Source organism: Cavia porcellus, unplaced genomic scaffold (genome assembly GCF_034190915.1).
Source record: "Cavia porcellus strain 051 isolate PalLab524CR breed Dunkin Hartley unplaced genomic scaffold, mCavPor4.1 scaffold_12, whole genome shotgun sequence".
Lineage (NCBI taxonomy): Eukaryota > Metazoa > Chordata > Mammalia > Rodentia > Caviidae > Cavia > Cavia porcellus.
This window is the reverse complement of record NW_026947495.1, coordinates 65,900,264-65,921,592: the sequence shown is the minus strand read 5'-3', so window position 1 is coordinate 65,921,592 and position 21,329 is coordinate 65,900,264. Positions and strand designations below refer to the sequence as shown.

Genomic DNA, 21,329 nt, shown 5'->3' with positions numbered 1-21,329 from the left:
TGGTGCAAGGTTCACTTCTGAAATTATAGAACCATCCCTATTAAGTTATCCACTCTTTGCAAGTTCTTTTCTAGAACCTAGATTCCTATAAGGGATGTCTGAGCAGTACTGGGGAACAGGGAAGGCAATTTATCCCTCTCTGAATGTGGTGGCTATTTGTGGATTCTGGGATGACCTCTTTGAAGCAGTGTATCTACTGTGCTGTTAAGTTGGTTGTTCATTCTGCATTCTCTTATCAGAGAGTGCAAGTAACTCCCTGATATAATTTTACTCTCATCTTCTCTTGGTGTTCTTACTGTACCATCCACTCTAGTTTTATATGAAGTATCAGAGATGATCATGGGTTTAAATAACTATCTCAAATACACTTACTTAACAAATGTCTAGCATATTTGATGTGCTATAGAAATACAAGACTTCCCATGTTACTATTTAGCTTTCCAACACTGGTTTTTTTTTTTTTTGATCATAAAAATCTGAGCAGATAAGAATGGAATGATACATCACAAGCATCAGGCACAGTGCCTGGATTTGGGGGAGGTCTCAAAATAAGCAGGTGTTAACAAATGAGAGAATGGTTCATGATGTAGATTGTCACTTGTAAACTAAAACATTTATGAAGACTGGATTTCTTATATTGCTTTCATTTTTTTTTTAGCAACTGCATGATGAGGTTCAGTACATTGTGAAAGAATCACAAGGGCTAAGTGACAAAGGAGCCCCTGTGAAAGAGAAATCTCAACAGCTCAAAGATATTATTCACCTCCATCAGAAACAGACAGAGAGAATCCAGGATTATGAGAATGTCCTATACAAACTAGTCCAGTTCCACCAGGTTAAGGAGGAGGTAAGTCTTACCGTGAATATTCAAAAGATCCTAGGTTTTACACCAGGACATTAAACATTACCCTAGGACATTGTCATGCCAGATTGCGTGGCCTGATATTAGAAGCCTATACAATCTGGCCCCTAACTTACCTCTCACTCTACCCCGATCTTCTCACAGTCCTGGCAAACTCAGCTCTTTCTTTGTCCCTCAAGGATGGTGCACACCTTCCTGCTCCACGCCCTGACTCTCAGCCTATCTACCTGGCAGCTGTTTCTCTCTCCTCCCTGTCAAGTAAACCCTGTACCTCCTTCCCAGAATCCTACCTCCTTTGGAGTGGTCCTCGTTCTTCTAAATTTCTGGAGCTCTTGTGGTTTATTACCTGGCATATTTAACATCTTAACTCGTAATTACTTCTTAATCAAAATAGATTTTTTTTCCAATTCAAGTGAAAGGTGTTTGAGGGAACAGGCCACGTAAAACATTTCTGAATATTCTGTACCACAATGATGAGGTTTTCAGTGAATATTGTTGGTTGCTTTTTTCAACAAAAACTTTAGAGGTTTTAGCCTCTAATAGCACAGAAGTAGAGGTAGATTAATATCCCTTTAAAATAACCTCTGAGTTTGTTCAGATCACAGTTTACCTAGACCTTTGCTAAGGTTTTAGGTTACAACTGAAGAAGCTATTTCCTTTCTTCCTAGAACTGACAATGCTACCCCGTTGGATTTATAATTCTACAACTTAGACTCACCATAATATTAATAATTATGGATTAACAGCAACAAGTTGACTAGCTAATAAAGCATGTTAGAAAAATAGAAAGTTTTTAAAAAATTGTTTTCATATGAAACCCAGCTTAATTGTTAATGGCCTACATTCCAGCTGGGACGTCTTACCAAATCCAAAGAACTGGAGTTTCAAGACCAGCTGAAGGAACTGAGCGATGCCCATGAGGCCCAGATTCATCTTGGTCGCTCTCAGGAAAAGCAGGCACACGTAGAGCGTCTCCAGGAACTGGCCTTTTCCTTAGGAGTGGACATCATCTCATCAGCACAGCAGCCCGTAAGCATCCTAGAACAGCATCTTTTGTAACTGTGTCTCATTGGGGGTTGCCCATGCTATAAAAAAAATCCTGATGGCTTAATATGTATTAAGTTTAAACATACAGTAAACCATTAGAGTAATTATTTGGGATGAATTTCTATCACTTATGGAAAAGAATTTAAAAGAAAATCTGAATACAAAAGTTAATATATCTAATCGCATATAATTTTTTTTAAATTTTATTTTAGAGAAAGTAAAAGCAAGCAAAATAAAACAGTAAAGCAAATCAAAACAGGACAGCATAAGTGACACAGGACTTCAAAACAAGATAACAGAAAATCAACAGTGGCTACTATAATGCCTCTGGTTATCTTCAAAATAGCTGCCGATCCTTCAGATACAGTAAAATCAAACAAAACAAAACAGAAACAGAATAGAATAAAAACAAAACAATAAATGCAGTATAGGACTTCAAGACAAGATAATAGTCAATCCAGAATGGCCACCACAATATAGCATGTCATTTTCGAAATAACCTACCCGTGCCCTCAGATACAGCAAAGTCAAATAAGATAAAACAGGATCAAACCAAAAAATGGGAATGATATGAGATTCAAAGCAAGATAATAGGGAATTAACAGCGGCTACTACCTCTAGAAAGAGATTCCCCCATATATTGTTATCCTCTGAATAGATGATCAGACTACCCACTTTAGACCTGCAAAGTCAGTGAAACACTAAATACTATAAGCATTAAGTTGTATTTTACCTCAATAGCTATCATCACAGCCTGTGCTTCTCCAGGTCAGCCAGTCACTTTTAGGGGTGGGAGGGGTTGATTCTTCTTGTCTCCCTGCCCCTGTACCTAAAGGGGCTGGCATCTGGCTCTCTTGCAGTTAGTTCACACGTAGAGACAGCTCACAGGAGGTCTTGGCTGCTTGTTGACTTCTTGTTCTCCTCTCCCACAGTCCGTGAATGCCGCGGACTCACAGAAGAGGGCTGGCCTCTGGCTGTCCCCCAGTCAACCTGGACACCGTGCCAGTCACATTCCCCAGTCAGCCCGTGCTGACTGATTCATGGGAGGTCTTAGCTTCTTGGTGACTGCTTGTTCTCTCCTAATTTCATATTATTTTAAAAGGGAGACAGAGACTCCTGAATGATATTTATGTTTTCACATTTGAAATGTGCTTAATGTAATTAAGAACTAATCTTTTTATTTCATCTGAATTAATTTAGACTTAAAATTAACTCTCAGTTATTGGAAGCTTCCAAGTATGTCAGAAGTAAGTTGGGCAAATGAATCTACTTTGGAAACTAAATCCTATGGAACAATCAAATATCACATAGTATATTCAAATATCACATAGAAATTTAGCTACATTTGGAATATACAAGGTAGGAAATGTATAACAGATTTCAAAGACTTAAAAAATCATATTAATACCACATATTGAGTTTTTATAGAATAACAATATTTAGACATGTTTGGTTAAGTAAACAATGTTATAAAATTATGGTTTTACTTTTCAATGATTGTTGGAAATATGAAAATCATTTTTATGGCTCATATTATATTTTTTACTGGACAGTACTCGTTAGCATTGAAGATGTGAAAAACCACTAGATCCTAGATCTTTTCTAGATTAACACCCTCATTTTATAGAGGAAGAACATGAGACCCAGAGATTCTGGCTAACTTAACTGTAAAAGCCTGATGTGGAGGAGCCCAAGTCCCCTTGTTCCACCCAGGGCTTTGGGCATTAGCTGTTGGCTCTGCATTATACCACTGGACAGATTTCATCAAAGGAGTCTAAAACAAAAGGCAATATTTCCAGGTCAAATTTTCATAAGTAATGTCCTGGGCTGTGTTTTTATTTAAAAAAAAAAAACTTTCTCCAAATTCTTAACTCAAGGGGAGAAAAGATTATAATTTACTCCATTAATATGTATAATACTGATAAAATTTTATTTTAAGGTTCATTTAAGATATCCATGAATGCAGGTACCTAAAGTATATTTTTTAAAAGAAAAACTGAAAGAAATATAAGCCCTTTTGCTCATAATAGAATCTACTTTTGCCTGGAAAGAGCTTTGTTTTAAAGAGTTTTATTTTTAAAAAGGAAAAGTAAGATGTCTCACTGTACAAATAATGCAAATTGTCCCCCAATCCTCTTCTGGTCTTGGCCCTAGTAGCCCCTCTGTGATACGCTGGAATTGGAGAGCACTTGCAGAATGAACCCAAGGTTAAACTCTAGTTGACAGGAAAATTATAGTGCAGAAGCAGGACATTTTTAATGCATATTTTATGCCTTTTGAAGTAAAAATTATACCTTATGATGAGTAGTGTCTCTGAGGAGTAAGGTATGGTGAATAAATCTTCAAAGAGATTCCAGATGGAAAATGTCTTCCCCATAATGTTGGGTGTCTGATTTCTTTCTGAAATAATAATATTCAAGTGTATTTATGGTCAAATAAATTAGGATCCTAAGTCTTCTTTTCAAGCATCATTTCTGAGCTTCATGGTGCAGGTAAATACTGCATCTGTTGCACTGCAGTTTCATTCAGTCTTTTTGTTCCTTTCACGTGTCTTCCGTTTATAGAACTGCTCTAATATTTCTGCGAAGAACTTGCAGCAGCAGCTGGAGGCCCTTGAGGTGGACCACATGAACTGGCGTGCAAGAGCCAAGGAGCATGAGCAAGCCTGGTCCCTCAGCTTGGAGTTCTGTGCTACAGGAGCTGAGATAAATGAGGTGGGGTCCTCAAAACAGGGCCAAAGATGCTTTGAACCTAAAACGCCTACATTGGGGCCCATACATATATATATATTTGCACACACCAACACACACACATACACACACACACAGTGAATCCGGAAGTTTTCTTTGCATCTACGCCCTTGAATTTTTCAAACAGTGGTCTCAGCCTTCTACAAGTTTGAACGCACTCCAAGCTAACAAATGCCTTAAAGTCAATATGCTGTCATTCCATAGAAAAGCCTAGATTGTCATGTTACAGGCTTTTTTGTGGATGCTCTTGTTGGTTTGATTTTTCGCTGGTTTTCTCCATTTAAACCCTCAGAGAAGTCATTGCTGGAGAGGGTCCAGCATTTTTAGGGGGCAGGGGAAGGGTGGCCTGTCCCTGCGGTGCTGGCTTGGCCTGTCGAGATTCTATTTAAGTGCTGTTGACTCAGGGTGGAAAGAGGTGCTAAGGAGATCAGATACTTTGCTCCAGAGCTCCCAAGCACTATCACCAGGGTCAAGTGCTTACAAATTGAGTGGCTTTCGTGGCAAAACAATGCAAGTGAAAAAGAAATAGCAGATGGAAGTGGCCCTCCATATCCCTGTGACCCCCGTATGCACAATTCTACCTCCTCCTCATCAGCTGTGCCCAACACCCATCCCTAGACACTTATAATCACCCCACTCCCACTTAAGCTTTCTCTTTGCAGGCAAGGGCCCTGGTTTTTGGCTGGAAATTGATAGCAGAACATAGTGTACCCATAAATTCCAGATTTATCTCCCCTCAGAGCTTAATATTTCTAAATTCATTAAGCCATAAATCCACTAAGCAATGGAGAAGAGAAAAGAAGTTAACCTTCTTGAACTGTCAGTTTATGTCCAGTCTGCATAATCTGAGCTCCTCAAATGTCTAATGTCACCAAGTAGCACCAAAGCAAAGAATAAAGTAGGAATGATCACTTTAATGGTGGCCAGGCTCTGCATTTCCCCACTGCAGGCCACACCTTTGCAAATTACAGGCAGGTGGGGCCAGAAGGAAAGTGAGAGGAAGAGAGCAACCACTCAGATCTCCTTTCACAGAAGGGAAGCAGGAGGTAGCATCTAACCACTGTTTTGACTTTAGTTGTATGCCACAAAATGGTAATTGCTTTATACAGTTTGTGTTCTAGGCAGTTACTTTGGGCCAGAGCCCTGTCAGCTCATCTCTGGTTGCATCTATAATATTGACTGCCCTCTGCATAGTACAGTGTCTTCTTCTAGTTCCTGTGCTGCAGTTTATACCTCTATCAACCCTGGTTAAAGAAAACAGTCAGAGCTTGTTGGTCTCTCCCCAAGGCTATGAAATTTGGGTTTGTGGCCATGGAAACAACTTTTTAATATTTACCCAAAGTCTTCTCCTTTCTTCCCGCCTTCATGCTGTGTCTCCCTCCTCTTCCTATTCCTTTCTCTTTCTTCTCCTTTTTTATCTTTCTTGCACAAACCCTCCCTCCTTGCAGTGATGGCCCAGCTCTGTATTTACTGAAGACACAATCAGACCAGACCGAGAGTATTCCCAGCCTCCTCTGGCTCAAATTCTATCTCCCTGATGGGTTGTGGCATTTCTGGAGCTGGGTCTCCCCGTTCTGGCCCTGCCAGCCGCAGGTCTATTTATGAGAACTGCCTTGTGATGAGCCTACACTTGGAGCTAGCCAGCAGAATGACAGATAACACTTCCAGTCGTAGTAGGGACACCCCAGGATTGTCTGTACCACATCAGGAATGAGCAACCAGATACGTGCAGGTTTGATTTGGGAATCAGATATCACTTTAACACACTCTTAAATATTAAGAGAGGCAGACTTCCCATTTGCTTCTACTTCATATTTAATAAATCTCTAATGTAAGTTTAAAAGACCTTCTAAAACCTTGGATCCTTTCCTCCTCTCTTATTTCTATGGAGACGTACTAAGCATGTCAGTGAAGCATCCACACCAGGGCTCTCCCATCACAGCCTAATGGGAAAGTAATCAGGAATATTTTCAGTGTCCATTAGTAAAATAAAGGTAGATGTGTTCTAGTTTATATTGTGAAAATCAGAACATAAACAGATGGTCGGTTTCCACAGTCATTCAGTTTCCACAATGGTAATAATATTGATATCTGGATATCAGAGTTATTATTATCATGATTAGTTTTTAAAGTCAGGTACTTAGCACATTATGTAAAATAAATTGTAATATGTTACACATTTTTTCTTACATAAATACTAAAATAAAATATGTTTCAAGGAAACCAGACCACATGTTGTATTTGGTTATTTTTAAAATTGATTCTAAACCACATTGATTTACTTCCAGTGCACCTGAAGTCTTTGAAACTCAGTTCAGACAGATTGAGTGGAGATTGTTTAGCTCCATGTCTTCATTTTTCAGATGAGAATCCTGAGGTGCAGATATGATTTTTCACTTTACTAGTGTGCTAGCAAGTTTTTGTTTATAGTATTTCAGAAGGTCAACGTTGGGCTCGAGCTTCATTTGTTGAGCCTTCGACACACTTGTCTTTTGCTAAATTCAGAATTCATCACTCACATTATGTGATCCCATTCTAACATTGCATGGTCTCATGTTAAATGTGTCTTTTTGCTATTTTTTACCCTTCTATCCTTGATCTCTAATAGTTATGTCTTAGCATGTTTATATGATCTGGTATAATAGTACAATTTATTTGGTCATTTCAACAAAAATTTGTTTCTTGACTATGCTATAGGTAACTTATGTGGTGTTAATTCCATTGAAAATCCTTACAAGAGGTCTTGGTAACACAAGGCAAGGGAGTCTAAATGTGATTTTTAGAATGTGGTGTGATATTTCTTCTAGAACAAGAACAATGATTTCATACCTTGATTATCTTTGTGTAAAAAAATTATTTCTAATTTTATACTAAGACATGGGAAAGTGTAAAACCTCATTTTCTTTACTTACCTACTGGAAAATATACCTGTCAATCTACTAGAATTTTTTTACCCATTTCACACAAACATGCATTTACATGCATAAATATTGACTATCATTATATATTCTTTATCTTGCTATATGAGTAAGTTAATGTACAAAGCATTTTTACAGCATTCTAGACATATTCTCTGCTGTATTACTTGTAAAGGAACATCATCAGTTTCTCATTCTTTACATACCTACATTCTGAAATGTAGTAAGTTAATGTTGAGCATGTTTTACATTCTTAGATCCTGACAAACAAAGTTACCTTTATATTTATGTGCTGTTAATAGAACCTCGAGGCTCACAGTATAGGTCACATTTGCTGAAAAAAATTACAATGATAGAATTGGGTTGATATCCATTTTCTCAGAATAAGCTTTTCACACGGCTTTTAGAGGGTTGTATTTCCTTATTCTGAGATGTTCCTACTACAGGAATATCTTGCTTGTCAGGAAATAAGCAAGAAAGGACTCAGCATATATATTGCATATGTCAGTCAGGGGTTCCAGTGGCACAAATTCTTTTGTCACTTTGGATAAATCCATCATCTTATTTCCAGACTTACAAACTAGATTAGAAGCAGTAAATCAGAATAGAGAAATGGTGTCCCTTTACACACAATTAATTATATTTCAAAAAAAATACTGATATTGCTTGACACTTTGCCACCAAAGAGAATACCTGTAAACAGCCACTGGCTAGCAAGGAAATAAGTAGGAAAAGTTTTCTCTAGAAAGCAGAGCATACACTGGGCAACACAATGTTTTCATATAGACAACAATATTTTCCAGAGTTATAGCCTGTTTGTTATTTTAAAAAGAAGACACTATCTTTATTTCAGCAAGTATCTTTAATATGATTACTATGTGCCAGGTGGAAGAATACAAATATCCCAGAGAAACAAAGTCTAGGAAAAATTAAAATCCATGGGCTTCACGATCTGAGCAATTCATCAATCAGACCTTGTTTGAACATTATATATGAATGGACAGGAAAGATTACAGTTTGTTCTGAAAACATTCATCACATATGATTAAAATTGTATGCTTTTGACATCTGTAAAATTACTCTGGAATCTACTAGAAAAATAGAGGCAGCTGAAGTTTAGAATTATAATTGTCATATCTAGAAAATAAAACAAAAAGTTAATAAATGTATTAAAAAATGAAACAAGTAAAAGCTAATAAATGTATTATGAAAACACGAAACATGAAGAATAGATAAAATATTTATTATTGAGCCCTGCTACCACCTACAATTTGAAACAAACAGAGTAATAGTCTTCTCTTTGTAAATTGCCCCATTTTCTGTGACTACAAGCCTGGCCTTTAACCTGGGAAGACATGAGATGGTTACCAAATGGAAGAAAGACAAGGAAATTTTGTCCTGAAATCTTTCCAACGCAAATGCTTCATAAATAGCTGTGTCAAATCATTTGGGTGAAATTTTAGATCTTTAACTATCTTCACTTCAAATGCAAGCATCCCTGGTATATGATAATGCTACAGCCTTCTGTTATTGAAATGAGCATCAGAAAGCTTATTTTTTGGACTAAGCAAAATTGTGGGCAGGAAACGATGCTCATGAAGTGGACATTAAGAGAAATGAAAACTGATTATTAACTTTGTGTTTGCTCCTGGCCTAACCTGTGCCATAATTCTCATGAAAATTTTCTTTTTAAACACATTTTCTCGTTTTAAAAGGTCCCACGTCCTTCACACCGATTGGCCTTGCCAGCAACAGACTTGCAAATAATACAACTTATGCCAAAGCTACCTCAACCAGCTTAGTCAAGGCTAAAAATAGCAAGCCAGCCCTGCCTGTCATGAGCCTCTTTCCCCTTTGCGTCTTCCCAAAGAACTTTCTTCATTCCTAACCCTGAAAGGGAGCTTCTGGCTTGCTGGGACATTTGGTAAAGATGGCCATTCTCCCAGCTACAGAAAAGCTACAGTGTTAAACCTTAATAATCTTTTGTCTAATTGCGGCTACGTTCATTTAGCACACTTATTCCATGACAAATATGCAGAAGGTAAGCACGTGGAAAGATGGGAAATATCAATTTACTTGCTGGAAGAAAACTTAATTTTCATAAGACTGTCAGAAATTTTATTACTATGAATTATGACAACATTTGAAGATTGCTAATAGGGTAAAGTCTTTCTTTCCCCCAGCTTCAAATATGTTTTCTGCTTGTGTGCTCAGGCTGTGCAGTTGCCTGAGCCTTCCCCACCATTCCCCATTGTTGACAAGCTAACTAAAGTTAGAAACAGCTGCACGAACAATGATACCCCAGCCTAGCAGCCACGCACCCTGTACCTTTAAAAATATGACCCCAAGTTATGTGGGGATTAGACGAGAAGTTTAGTTTTCATATAGCAATGTGCAGGTAAGAAAAATTAGACACGGTTAGATTTTATTTTTGTGGCTGGAGGTAGTTAATGCCTACCGCCTTCCACTTGTATCTACAAACACAGAGGTAGAGTTGGGAAAGGCACAGAGATTTAGATTTTGAATGGATTTCCAGTGGGACCCAAAGAGAAAAGTGCCAGCAACTTTGTTGAGGGAGATCATGTGTCCAAAAGACAGCGATCCCATTTCACATACCCATGGCGTCAGGAACATTCTCTGGCCTCGTAAATCATCTGCAGCAGCAATGCACACATACTGAAGCAAATCAAAATAAAATCACACTCATCAGTTATCAGTCTTAAATTTCTTAATGCAAAGTAGACTTTAAATCTCATGATTTGGAATCGAAGTGTTAAGGCTCTTTACTCGCTTCTCATGTAATTTTCCCGTAGATGTTAATCTTTTCCACTTAAACAAGCAAATAGAACCAGAGGGCTATTAGGTGGGTGTCAGAGCCCCTCTTCCTTCCTTTAGACTGACGTTTATAATATGTAGTAGTTTTTTCCTTATGTCATTTTATTTTATTTTTAATTGTGCTAAAGTAAACATAACATAAAATTTATCATCTTAACCATTTTACATGTGTAAACCAAAGACATTTAGTACATTCATATAGTGTGCAATCTCACCATTATCCATCTGCAGAACTCTGTCATCCCAGACCAAAGCCCTATTATTTCAGTGATAAGCCCTGTTATTTCAGTGAGTGAGGATAGGTTGTATTAAACAAATTTTCTGCTTTGCTCAGGTGTGGTACTCATTATATTTATTGTTACAGATTAAAACTGTGTGTGGGGGGATTTCTGCTTAAATTTTATGTAATTCAGGATGTAATTCTTTCATAACTCATTCTCATGAAATTGAATTAATTTAGCCTAAATTTTCTGCTAAAATCAGACACATGCACATGAAAACATTGAAGGCATAGAATAAACCTGTATAGTTATTTCATAAGTATAGTAATTAAGTATATTACCTTTAAATAGTGTCCTGAGTTCTAAGATAGAAAACATTAATGTGTAGCTATTTCTATTCTTTTTACATGTTATTGATTTATTGATTAAATTGGTTTATGTGGTCTCTGTTCTTGGTTTAGTGTGTAGCAAAAACTAAAGCTCAAAAATTTCATTTACTATATAAAATATACAAAACTGATTTGTGTAAATATGTCAGATGCAAAAAATACATGAGTATAATAATTTCTGTTGTAGAACTTTATAGATGATTATCTCCAAGGAGTGTTAAAGATATGGTCAAGGCTTTATTTTTATAATAATTATGAAATATCAGTAGATAATATAATGAAATTTTGCAATAAGAAATTTGAGAAAGCATGCTTTTTCCTGACTAGATCCACTTTTTCTGCATCATGAATATCAAATCTAGTATAAACGTGGGTTTCATTCCTTTTCATCGCTTGTTTGCTACATTGAAAAATGTAATGTTTTTCTGATTCTTCTTACCATAGCTGAAATTTATTAACCATGACATCGCTTACTCTTGTTAAATGCCTCCCTGGAATCTGAGGCTCATGTCTTCTTTGTGCTTTTGTGTTTGATTCATACGGAGAATTGCCTGTCAAAATGCTTCAACACAGGAACAGGACAGAAAGTGGTATATTCAGTGGAACTCAGCTTGAAATTGTAGTACACAAATAAGGTCAAACTGTTCATAGGGCAATCATAACATAACTGAAGTATAAACACGTACTGTATTAATACACAAATCAGCATTGCCCTCACTGGCAACTACTCTCACTACTTTTAAGTACTCTGAAGTTAATGACCTGTGCCTAAGAAATAAAATTCATATTAAATTTGTTTATAAAAAGTAATTTTAACAGAGTATATAGACTTCTTTTTCCACTGTGTCATATTGGGTCTTCTCTTCCATCTCATTAATGTTCTAGGTGGTCAGTGCGTCAACACTTCATTGACCTCTTCCCCATGGACAGCTCTTTGGGGTCTCAATAAATCTGCATGTGATGGCTATAGGAGAGCATTAGAAGGTGGAAGGATTCAGGACAGATTATTATTAGCACATAAAGACTTAAATAAATGGGGCAAATGACTCTAAATTTTAGAAAAATTAAAGTTGTGAAAATTTGTATACAATGTGTTAGAATCTTGCTTGCTTAGGGTCAAAGGGATGTTTTTATAACGGTAATTCTAATTTAAATCAAAAAGTATCAAAAGCTATTTGCAATTACTTATACTGGAGGTATACTTAAATTCATAGTCTGTGTACCTTTTGTTTTTTGTTTAAAATCCTCTGAATACATTTTGAGCGTTATGAATATTTTGAAATGACATAGTATAATGAACATTAATTTTATAATTTTAAGAAAATTATATTTATTTGCATGTTGAACCGCAGCTCAAAGAGTCATTCAAAGATATCAAAAAGAAATTCAACAATTTGAAGTTTAATTATACTAAGAAAAATGAAAAAGCTCGAAATCTGAAGGCTCTTAAATATCACATCCAGCAAGTTGATATGTATGCTGAAAAAATGCAGGTAAGGAGAAAGTGTTGTATGTGTACATGTGCAGGTATATGTATATGTATATGTATATGTATATGTACTTATACTACTACAATTATTGCAAAATCCATTTACACTTAATTCTAGATTCTTTTTTATAGCATTAGAATTAGAAGGGTATCCAGTTTTGTAACAATTGGGTTCCTTGTGAAAAATAATAAATTTATTTCTCCTTTCTCTTTTAGAAATAATAACTTTTCCCCCTACAGTCTAAAAAGTTTTTGGTTATTTGCTTGTCATTCACCAAAATGATGCAAATTTTAAATAGACTAACCCGTAGTAACAATTTTACATAGTAATCTCTAATAGCATTTCATCTGGAATACAATGTCTTTTTATAAATGTATAATTGCTAGTGCTTATTAATTTTATAAAAGATTGGATTTCAATGTGGTATCTTTATGCATGCATATAACATAATTTTTTAAGACAGGATGTCGTTGTGTAGCTCAGGCTGGCCTTGAACTCAGTGTGTAGCCCAGGCTGACCCCAAACTCATGGCAATCCTCTGCCTTAGACTCATGAGTGTTGGGTTTACAGGCGTGCATCACCAGTAGAGCTTCTTTCTTCTATCTAGCTATAATTTAAGTTTCCGCTGGTCAACTTGGAGATTAATTTCTCTCTTGAAGTAGCCCCAGAATGGTTTCTACCAAAACTACCCAGCCTGCGTGCCTCTGTTCTTCCAACACATATGCACAGGTGTGACAGACATGCACATTCTTACCCTTCTTTGCCTTTCCTTTCACATGCCTGTGTCAAAAGCTCTCTTCACAGCTGCCTCTCATGCACTTTTGATGATCACATATATGGTTTTGATTATTTGAATGCCCTTTGTGGTATACAGTGAGCCTAGAACTAAGCACTCGAGTTTGCTTTTGTGATCATCTTTTATTTTTCTAAAAATCATGCTATTCTTGATATCTGTAGTAGTGAGTTTTCTGTATGCTTGCCAGTAATAAATAAAATGTCTGAAAGATTCTCTTCATTCTATTATGGTTTTATAAAACATCACAATAATGGAAGCTATGACACTTTTTCAAAGATGTTCTCTAACTACCATTAGCATCATGAATGAAAATTGATTGTTATTTTAAAAACTTTTTACATAGGCTTTGAGAAGAAAAATGGAAAAACTTAGTAGTAAAACTTCTGATTCTTTCTTAAATTATCCAAGTAATAAAGTTAATGTCATTTTGGAAGCCATGAAAGATTTGCAAAAACATGTGAATGACTTTGACAAAGTTGTCACAGACTACAAGACAAATTTGGACCTGACCGAACATCTCCAGGAATTAATAGAAGAGGTATTCTCTTTATGCTGTAGAGATATTCTTCTTATAATCTTGTTTTAAAAATTATTTTGCTACTTTGAGACAATACTGTATTAGCTATTATTGTCATGAAGTTGCAGAGTCATACTCTTTGTCATGATTATTTCCTTAGGATAATTTCCTAAAGTAGAATTGTTGGACTAAAGGGAATGAATGTTAAAAGGTTTTTGAAAAATTGCATTGTCCGTTTGCTCTTCAGAAAGCTTTTACTAATTTACTCTTGCCTGCAACACACAAAAGTTCCCATTCTTTATAACTTCATCAATTCAAGACGTTTAAAAATCATGATATTCACTGTTGAATATGTGTTAAAATACTCAGGATGACTTATTTCATAAAATTTAAATATTTAGAAAAAAGTGACCCTGAGAATTTTTGAGAGTGTAAAAATTTGGTGCTGGTGTATTTTCATTGTTGTCAAGAGGATAAATAGTGGTCTACCTATAATCCATGAAGTCTGACCATTCGAAGTTATTATTTCACACTTTGTGTGGAGGAAATTCTACACTTGAGGGTCTTGAGTGGCTTCTTTTTTTTTTTGGCCATTATTCTGAGATATAAAGTATCTTTCTTTACCACTAATACAGCTGAGTCCTAGATTTAACACCACATTAAGGAGAATCAAGATGATTATTCTTCGGTGTCTGATGTATAGATTTGCTGCAGCTCTCTGGCACTTATTTAAAACCAGTTCCTAGCAGTGTCGTGTGTCGCTATTTCTCACCAGCATAAAGTGCTTCTAGCCTGGATCACACGTTCCTTTCATCACAATCATTTATTTTTAGTGAGAAACTGTTTCAATTCTCCACTGTACTTTAAAAATATGACTGTCTTCTATTTTAAAAAGGTAAAAATGCTATTCTTTGGATGATATTTCTTCTATCCATAATCTAAATCTCATTCTTAAAAGAGAATTTATTTATCAGAATATCTGTCAGGCAGTATTTTACCCTGAATTGCTCATGGTATCAGTTTATCATGCTGGATTTTGAAATGTTTTAGCTTTCCACTTGACTTATGTTGAATTCTTTTTAGCACCAAATCTTTTTAATGCTGCACGTTTTTGAAAGTCCTAAACATTCCTCTTAGGAATTATTTTTTGGCAAAACCTAAGAAGGCAGCAGAATCAAAGGTATTTTCATATTTTTTTATTTTCTACTTTTATTCATACATATTTCCATACTTATTTCTGTCTTTAGGATCTAAAATTACATGCCGATGTTTTGATATTTTCTTTAACATGACTTAAAAAGTTCCAGCCAATTAAACATAAAGCTTGAGAAATGAAAGAATTAAAAACGTCATGCTTCACTGGCTAAAATTAAGCACTTGAGAAAGATGATAGCTCTCTGACATGTGCTGTATCCCATCTTAATTTAGTGTTACTTTTGGTATGAAGATGCAAGTGCTACCATTGTACGAGTTGGAAAATATTCCATGGAGTGCAAAACCACAGAAGCTGTGGAAATTCTCCACCAGCAGTTCAATAAGTTTATTGCACCGTCAGTGCCTCAGCAAGAAGAAAGGATTCAGGAGGTCACGGACCTGGCTCGGCGCTTATATGGTGAGATCCCTCTTAAGATATCCAGTGACTTGTATTGGACACATCTGTACTGAACCTAATCCACCAGAAAGCACAGTGCACAAACCTTTGAGGTCCTCACTACAGAGAAAAGGTTTGAGATAAGAGGCCACATCCTGCAAGAGTAAACAAGAGGAATTTCTGACAGCAAGCGATGAGGCCCCCTGGTTTTTCACTACCTGTTTAAACCCTATTTCTCATGTTCATCTCTAGGGCAATGAAATTAGAACATTGATCAGCTTCTACCGATTAAAAAAAGTCTAAATTTCCACTAGAGTTATCCTTTAGCATACAAGCTTTAATTATACATTAGGCACAAAGTTAAGACTGAAGTCCATGGACCTCTTATATCTATGAGGGTTTGGGCTCATGGATTTGAGACACAGCTGGAAAATTCTGCTGCATCTTCCTCTAACTCGTGCATAAATGGGAGAACTCCAATTGTCATCTCACAGTGTCTCCTGTTTCTCCATGATTAGGAAAGATAATATAATAATCAGCCTGAGGCATTCTTCTTCCTTACAAGGGTCTTTGCTTAAGAAGTCCCCAGATGATGCCAACCCTTATGGGTTCAAAGATATAGGTTCTGTGAATTCTTTGATGTCATGCCTATGAGACTGAGAGTAATTTCCAATGACCAGGCAAATGCAGCCTAAAAAGAGTACAGTGACAGGTGAACAAAGTGCTTTGTTTGGTGTCCACAGCTGCTGCCAGAGAGATATTTTGACTTACATGAAGCACCACCCATGGAGAGCCATAAAACTGTTGCAGTACAATATGTACTGCAACACCATTAAATGATTGAGAATAAATTATGATTTTCAAAAGAAAAGGGTAGAAATACTAAAATGTAAATTGGAAAAATATTGAAAAATAATGAGTTGGCTCCTTCTCGCTGTAGTTACTGTGTAAATGCACTGAAAACTGGTGGAAGTACTCTATAACCATAGCATTGTGAATATTTACTTCCATTCCTGTGCCTCTTACACTATGGAGTAAACATTTGTCTGTCTTCATTACTGATTATAATCTCTTTCTGGGAAAAATGAGTACAGTTGATACCTAATTACAGTGCCTTTTAGTTTCAGGACATGGTAAGTGGTCACAAAGTTCTCATAACTATTACCTTCTCCCCTCATCATATATCCTGCCTTGTCTATATCCGTGGTTGTCTCACTAGCTGCCATGTTTTTATACAATGGTCTGTTATGTGCCTTTCTTTTCCTGAGTGGAATGTCCATGGGGGAACACATGCTGCCTTTATTTCCATCTAACACGGCACATACTAAGTGTTTAACAAATGTAAACAAATGAATCATTGATAATATGATTAAATACAAAATGATACTAATCTGAGCATTATACACTTTTTCTATCAAGTAAGCTAGTGTAGGACGTCTCTTAAGCATTACTGAGCCCAGAACTTCAATGCAAATAAATTTATCTCAAAAAAGAATTGTATGTACTTACTTTACATAAGGAGCTATGGTTGAGATAAAGCCAAATAAGATCTAGTTCTAGCATTTAGAAAACAATAGTCAAGGACTGAAAGTCATGCTACAGTACATGTAATGAAAAGTTATGAAATGTATGTATTAGTTTGCTAAAGCTTCCATTAAAAATATTGTAAACTGTAAGATTTAAGCAACAGAAATTGTTTTTTCACTCGTGTAGTAGCTAGGAGTCTAAGATCAAGATACTGGAAAACTTGGCTATCCAAGGCTTCTCTCCTTGATCACTTTCTTGCTGTCTTCTCATGGCTTTCCATCAGTGTCCAAGCAATCCTGCATGTGTATCCTGGTTCTTAGAAGAGTCCAATCATATTGGATCAGAGTCCTGCTGTAATGACCTCATTTGAACTTAATCACTTATTTAATGACCTTATTTCCAAAGTTATATTCTGAGGTCTCAGGGATTGGGATTTCAACTAAGGTATTTAGGGCAATTCACCCTATACCAATGGGATATGTTTGATTGCATAGGCTGTGGAATTAGGTAGTCTTGGGTTCAAACTTCTGTTCCTCCAATTAATGCATAACAATTGCTTAGGCATAGGCAAGTACTAAGCACTCAGTACATAGCAGCCATTTTCCTTATTTATGTATTAATATATTTGGTACTGAGAATCAAACTCAGGACCTTGCACTTGCCAGGCAGGTACTGTGCCACTGAGCTACATCCCCAGCCCTGTTTTTCTTATCCAGCGGGGATATATAGAATAGTTAAAAGATTAAGAATATTTCTACGGACATGTTGACATTTGAGGCAGATCTTTACAAGGAGGTATGGTTTGACAGCAAGAATAGGAATTGGGGGAGGATATTTCCAGTGTAAGAAAGAAAACTTGGCTGTGGAAAGTTATACATTTTCAAATTATTTTTGTTCTTCAATTGGCACATAAAACTGTGCATATTTACAGAGCATCATGTGACGTTTCAATACTTGTGAAATTTTATGATGTTTAAATTAAGCTAAGCATAGCTACTCAAATATTTATCATTTCTGTGGTAAAATATTTAATATCCTTTCTTTTAGTTTTCTTAAAGCATCAGTATATTACTCACTGTAGTCACTACACTATGCCATAGAATGCCTGAGCTTATTCCTCCTACCTAGCTATGACTTGGTACATTTTATCTAGTGTTTTTATCCATCCTTCCTAGACTCATACTCTCCTCAGCATCTGCTAGCTACCATTTTACTCTCTATGTTTTTAAAGGAGAAAAGGTTTATTTGATTTCATGGTTTGTAGAGGTTTTAGTCTAAAACCAGCCGGCTCCAAGGCAGGGTGGTATTGCAGGGGGCATCACAGAGGAGAAACAGTCCATGGCAGGGCGGGCAGGAAGCAGCTTCTCCTCTCTATTTTGATGAGGTCAATAGTTTTAGGTTTTACATATGAGTTCAGTAAATAATGTGATATTTTTCTTTCTATGCATGGCTTATTTCAGTTACCATAATGTCTTCCAGTTCCAAATAACAGAATTTCATCCTTTTTATGACTGAATAGTACTACGTTGTACATATGTATTACGTCTTTGTCCATCCATCAATTGATAAACATTTTGGTTGTTTTCATCTCTATTGTAAATAAGCCTGCAAAATATATGAGAGTGCAGATGTCTTTTTAGCATACTGATGTCGTATCTTTTAGATATATATGTGGAACAGTAAAATTGCTGGATTATATGGTAATCATTATTTTAGCTTTTTTGAAAAGTCTCTGTTCTGCTTTCCATATTGGCTCTACTAATTAACATTCTTACCACAGTGGGTAAGGTTTTCTTTTCTTCACATCTTTAAAGCAACTGTTGTCTTTTATCTTTTTTTGACAATAACCATCCTAACTGAAGTGAAGTAAACTCTCACTGTGGCTTTAATTTGCATTTCCTTGAGGATTAGTGATGTGGAGCCTTTTTGCATATACCTGTTGTTATTCATATGTCTTCTTTTGAGAAATATCGATTCAGGTCTATTGCCCATTTTAAAAATTGCATCATTCGGTGGTTTTTGTTATTGAGTTCCTCATATGTTCTAAACATTAGCCCTGATCAGATGTTGCAAATATTTCTACCATTCCATAGATTGTCTTGCATCCTGTTGATTTTTTCCTTTGTTTCTCAGAGACTTTTTAGTTTAAAATAATCCTATTTGTCTATGTTTGCTTTTGTTCCTTGTGCCTTTGATGTCTTATCCAAAAAAGTTCTTGCCCATTCCAATATCCTGAAGAATTTCTCTTATGTTTTATTTCATTACTTTTATAGTTCCATTCCTTATATTTAAGTCTCTAATCCATTTTAAATTGATTTTTTAACTGGCAAGAGTTAGGGGTCAAGTTGACTTTTATAACAAGCAAGTGAAAGGGGATTTCATTCTTCTGCTTATAGATATCTAGGCTGTTGGAACTTTGAGGGAAGAATTGCTGGCTCAGTTTGGCTGGGAAGTAGATCTGGCAGAAGATGAGGGTAACATATATTTGTAAGAAGCAGGCTGGAGGACCTTCAGCACCATCACGGGGAATTTGCATTTCTCTAAATTGTAAAGAATCACTAAATGCTTTGAACTGAGAAACTGACCAGAATTGAGCTTTAAGAACAGTATAGCAACATTATTTACATAAAAACTACATGGTACAGCAAATATAATAATTTTCTAGACTATTTGGATTTTCAAAGATGCCTTTATGAATTTATTTACTTGAAAAGCAAGTATTTATTAAGAGATTCCTATCTGCCAGCACTTAGACATTGGGAAATGACCGAGGTTTTTTCCACTAAAGATTTGGCTTTTTAAAATAGTTTTATCATTTCTCAGGTATGGAAGAAGGAAAGAAATACACTGAGAAAATAGTGGCAAAGCACAAGGAGATTCTTGAGTCTATTACTGAATTATGTGGGTCTCTCACAGAACTGGAAGAAAAACTGAAGGTAATTTCAGAGTATGTATTTTCAAGTGATGCAAATAAAAATGTGTTGATCAAATGTTTTCTGGTGCAAAGATATTCTAATAGATATTCTTAGCAGATGTGATGTACACATTTGTTTCACACTATTCTAACATCATTATCTGCATGTTTCTGATAATTAATACTGTTTCTTTCCATAACTGCAGAGAAAGGGAACTAAATACAATTAAGGTGCCTCATTTACATTTTCATAGATAATATCCTAAAGGATAAATGTGTACCATTAAAACCAAACAAAAGTCTTGTGTTCATAAATAATAGATGTAGGGGCTGGTTTTTATTCCTCCAAAGTGTGGCCCCAGAGAAAGTGAAACTAAAACTCAGGCACTCTATTCATTGAACATTTAACTTATGGAAACATTTAAACTAATCATTATCACTTTTCATGAAATTAAACATTGATGATAAAAATTATACCGAAAATGCTAGCTGATGTATAGGCAAAAATCAATCACAGGAAAAAGTATATGTTTTATCTGTGTCATGTCAGAAACCAGTTTGATTGGTGCTGTTTTTGCAATTGACTGAAATAATTGATTATTTAGGATGGAGAGGTAAGATAATTAAGTATAAACTCTAAACAAAACAAAACAATCCCCCCAAAAAACTCAGCTGCCTTAGAATACTACCTCCTTAAATTACTGGCTTTCTGAGCCACAAATTCTATAAATTATTTTATATCAGTTTCCTGGCCTACTAAATAGATCACAGAGTGGCTCAAAGAACTGAATAAAAATGCTCGAGATTACTGCTGTGATCATTATTGCTATTGATGCCTTGGAATGATCTTGCAATGCATAGTAGAATATATTTATTTTGTAGCAACTATTCTTTTCTATATGGATTTTTTATCCATATAGAATTTTTATCCATATAGAAATTCCATCAATTTGAGTATCTATTCCACTCAAATAATTTGTGAGACTTTTAATTCAGTAAGTATTCAAATTGTTTTTTCCATTAGTTAAGAATTGAGATTATTTCAATTCTCTTACCATTTTAAATAACACTGCAATGAGTATCTGTGCATAGCATTTTATTTCTTACCTACACATACATTCTCTGAAATAATTCAGGAAGATTAGTATGGAATTGTTAATGTTTCTGACGTATGTGTCAAATTACTTTTTGTAAAAGATGTTTTACAGTTACATTGCTATCAGCAACGCATGAGCAAAGCATACATCTTACATTTTTAAACAGCTATATTTCCTCCTCACCTCTACCTGATCTAGTGAGGATGTGTTTCTTCTTCTGCCACCCCATAAATTGGCTGAAAATCATTGTTTCCCCACGGTCTGCTTTCCACAGTCAACAGCATCTTTCACATTCATGTTGTACGTCCTCAACACAATGAAAGCCACTCTGCAACTTATATTCTTTTGAGATTTTGACCTTCATGGTTAGTCCTG

The 21,329-nt window shown here is 35.7% G+C and overlaps 1 protein-coding gene and 1 long non-coding RNA gene across 5 annotated transcripts in view; one reads left to right on the top strand and one right to left on the bottom strand.

The window, feature by feature from the left end:
* The window catches only part of LOC134478324 (uncharacterized), a 69,704-nt gene extending 66,846 nt beyond the window's left edge, over positions 1–2,858 (bottom strand). Inside the window, exons 1-2 of one of the 2 annotated variants that reach the window (XR_010050906.1) lie at positions 2,643–2,858; positions 1,726–1,900 (exon numbers count right to left, since the gene is read on the bottom strand). This is a non-coding gene — a long non-coding RNA (uncharacterized LOC134478324). The remainder of the gene's footprint in view (positions 1–1,725; positions 1,901–2,642) is intronic. The other variant, XR_010050905.1, reaches the window with a different exon arrangement.
* Positions 1–21,329, top strand: part of Ccdc141 (coiled-coil domain containing 141) — a 224,298-nt gene that overhangs the window by 188,602 nt on the left and 14,367 nt on the right. For all 3 annotated transcript variants that reach the window (XM_063259378.1, XM_063259379.1, XM_063259380.1), the window contains 7 exons: positions 659–847; positions 1,712–1,891; positions 4,474–4,623; positions 12,375–12,515; positions 13,652–13,846; positions 15,254–15,437; positions 19,767–19,879. In XM_063259378.1, the coding sequence (XP_063115448.1) occupies positions 659–847; positions 1,712–1,891; positions 4,474–4,623; positions 12,375–12,515; positions 13,652–13,846; positions 15,254–15,437; positions 19,767–19,879 (1,152 nt within the window). The remainder of the gene's footprint in view (positions 1–658; positions 848–1,711; positions 1,892–4,473; positions 4,624–12,374; positions 12,516–13,651; positions 13,847–15,253; positions 15,438–19,766; positions 19,880–21,329) is intronic.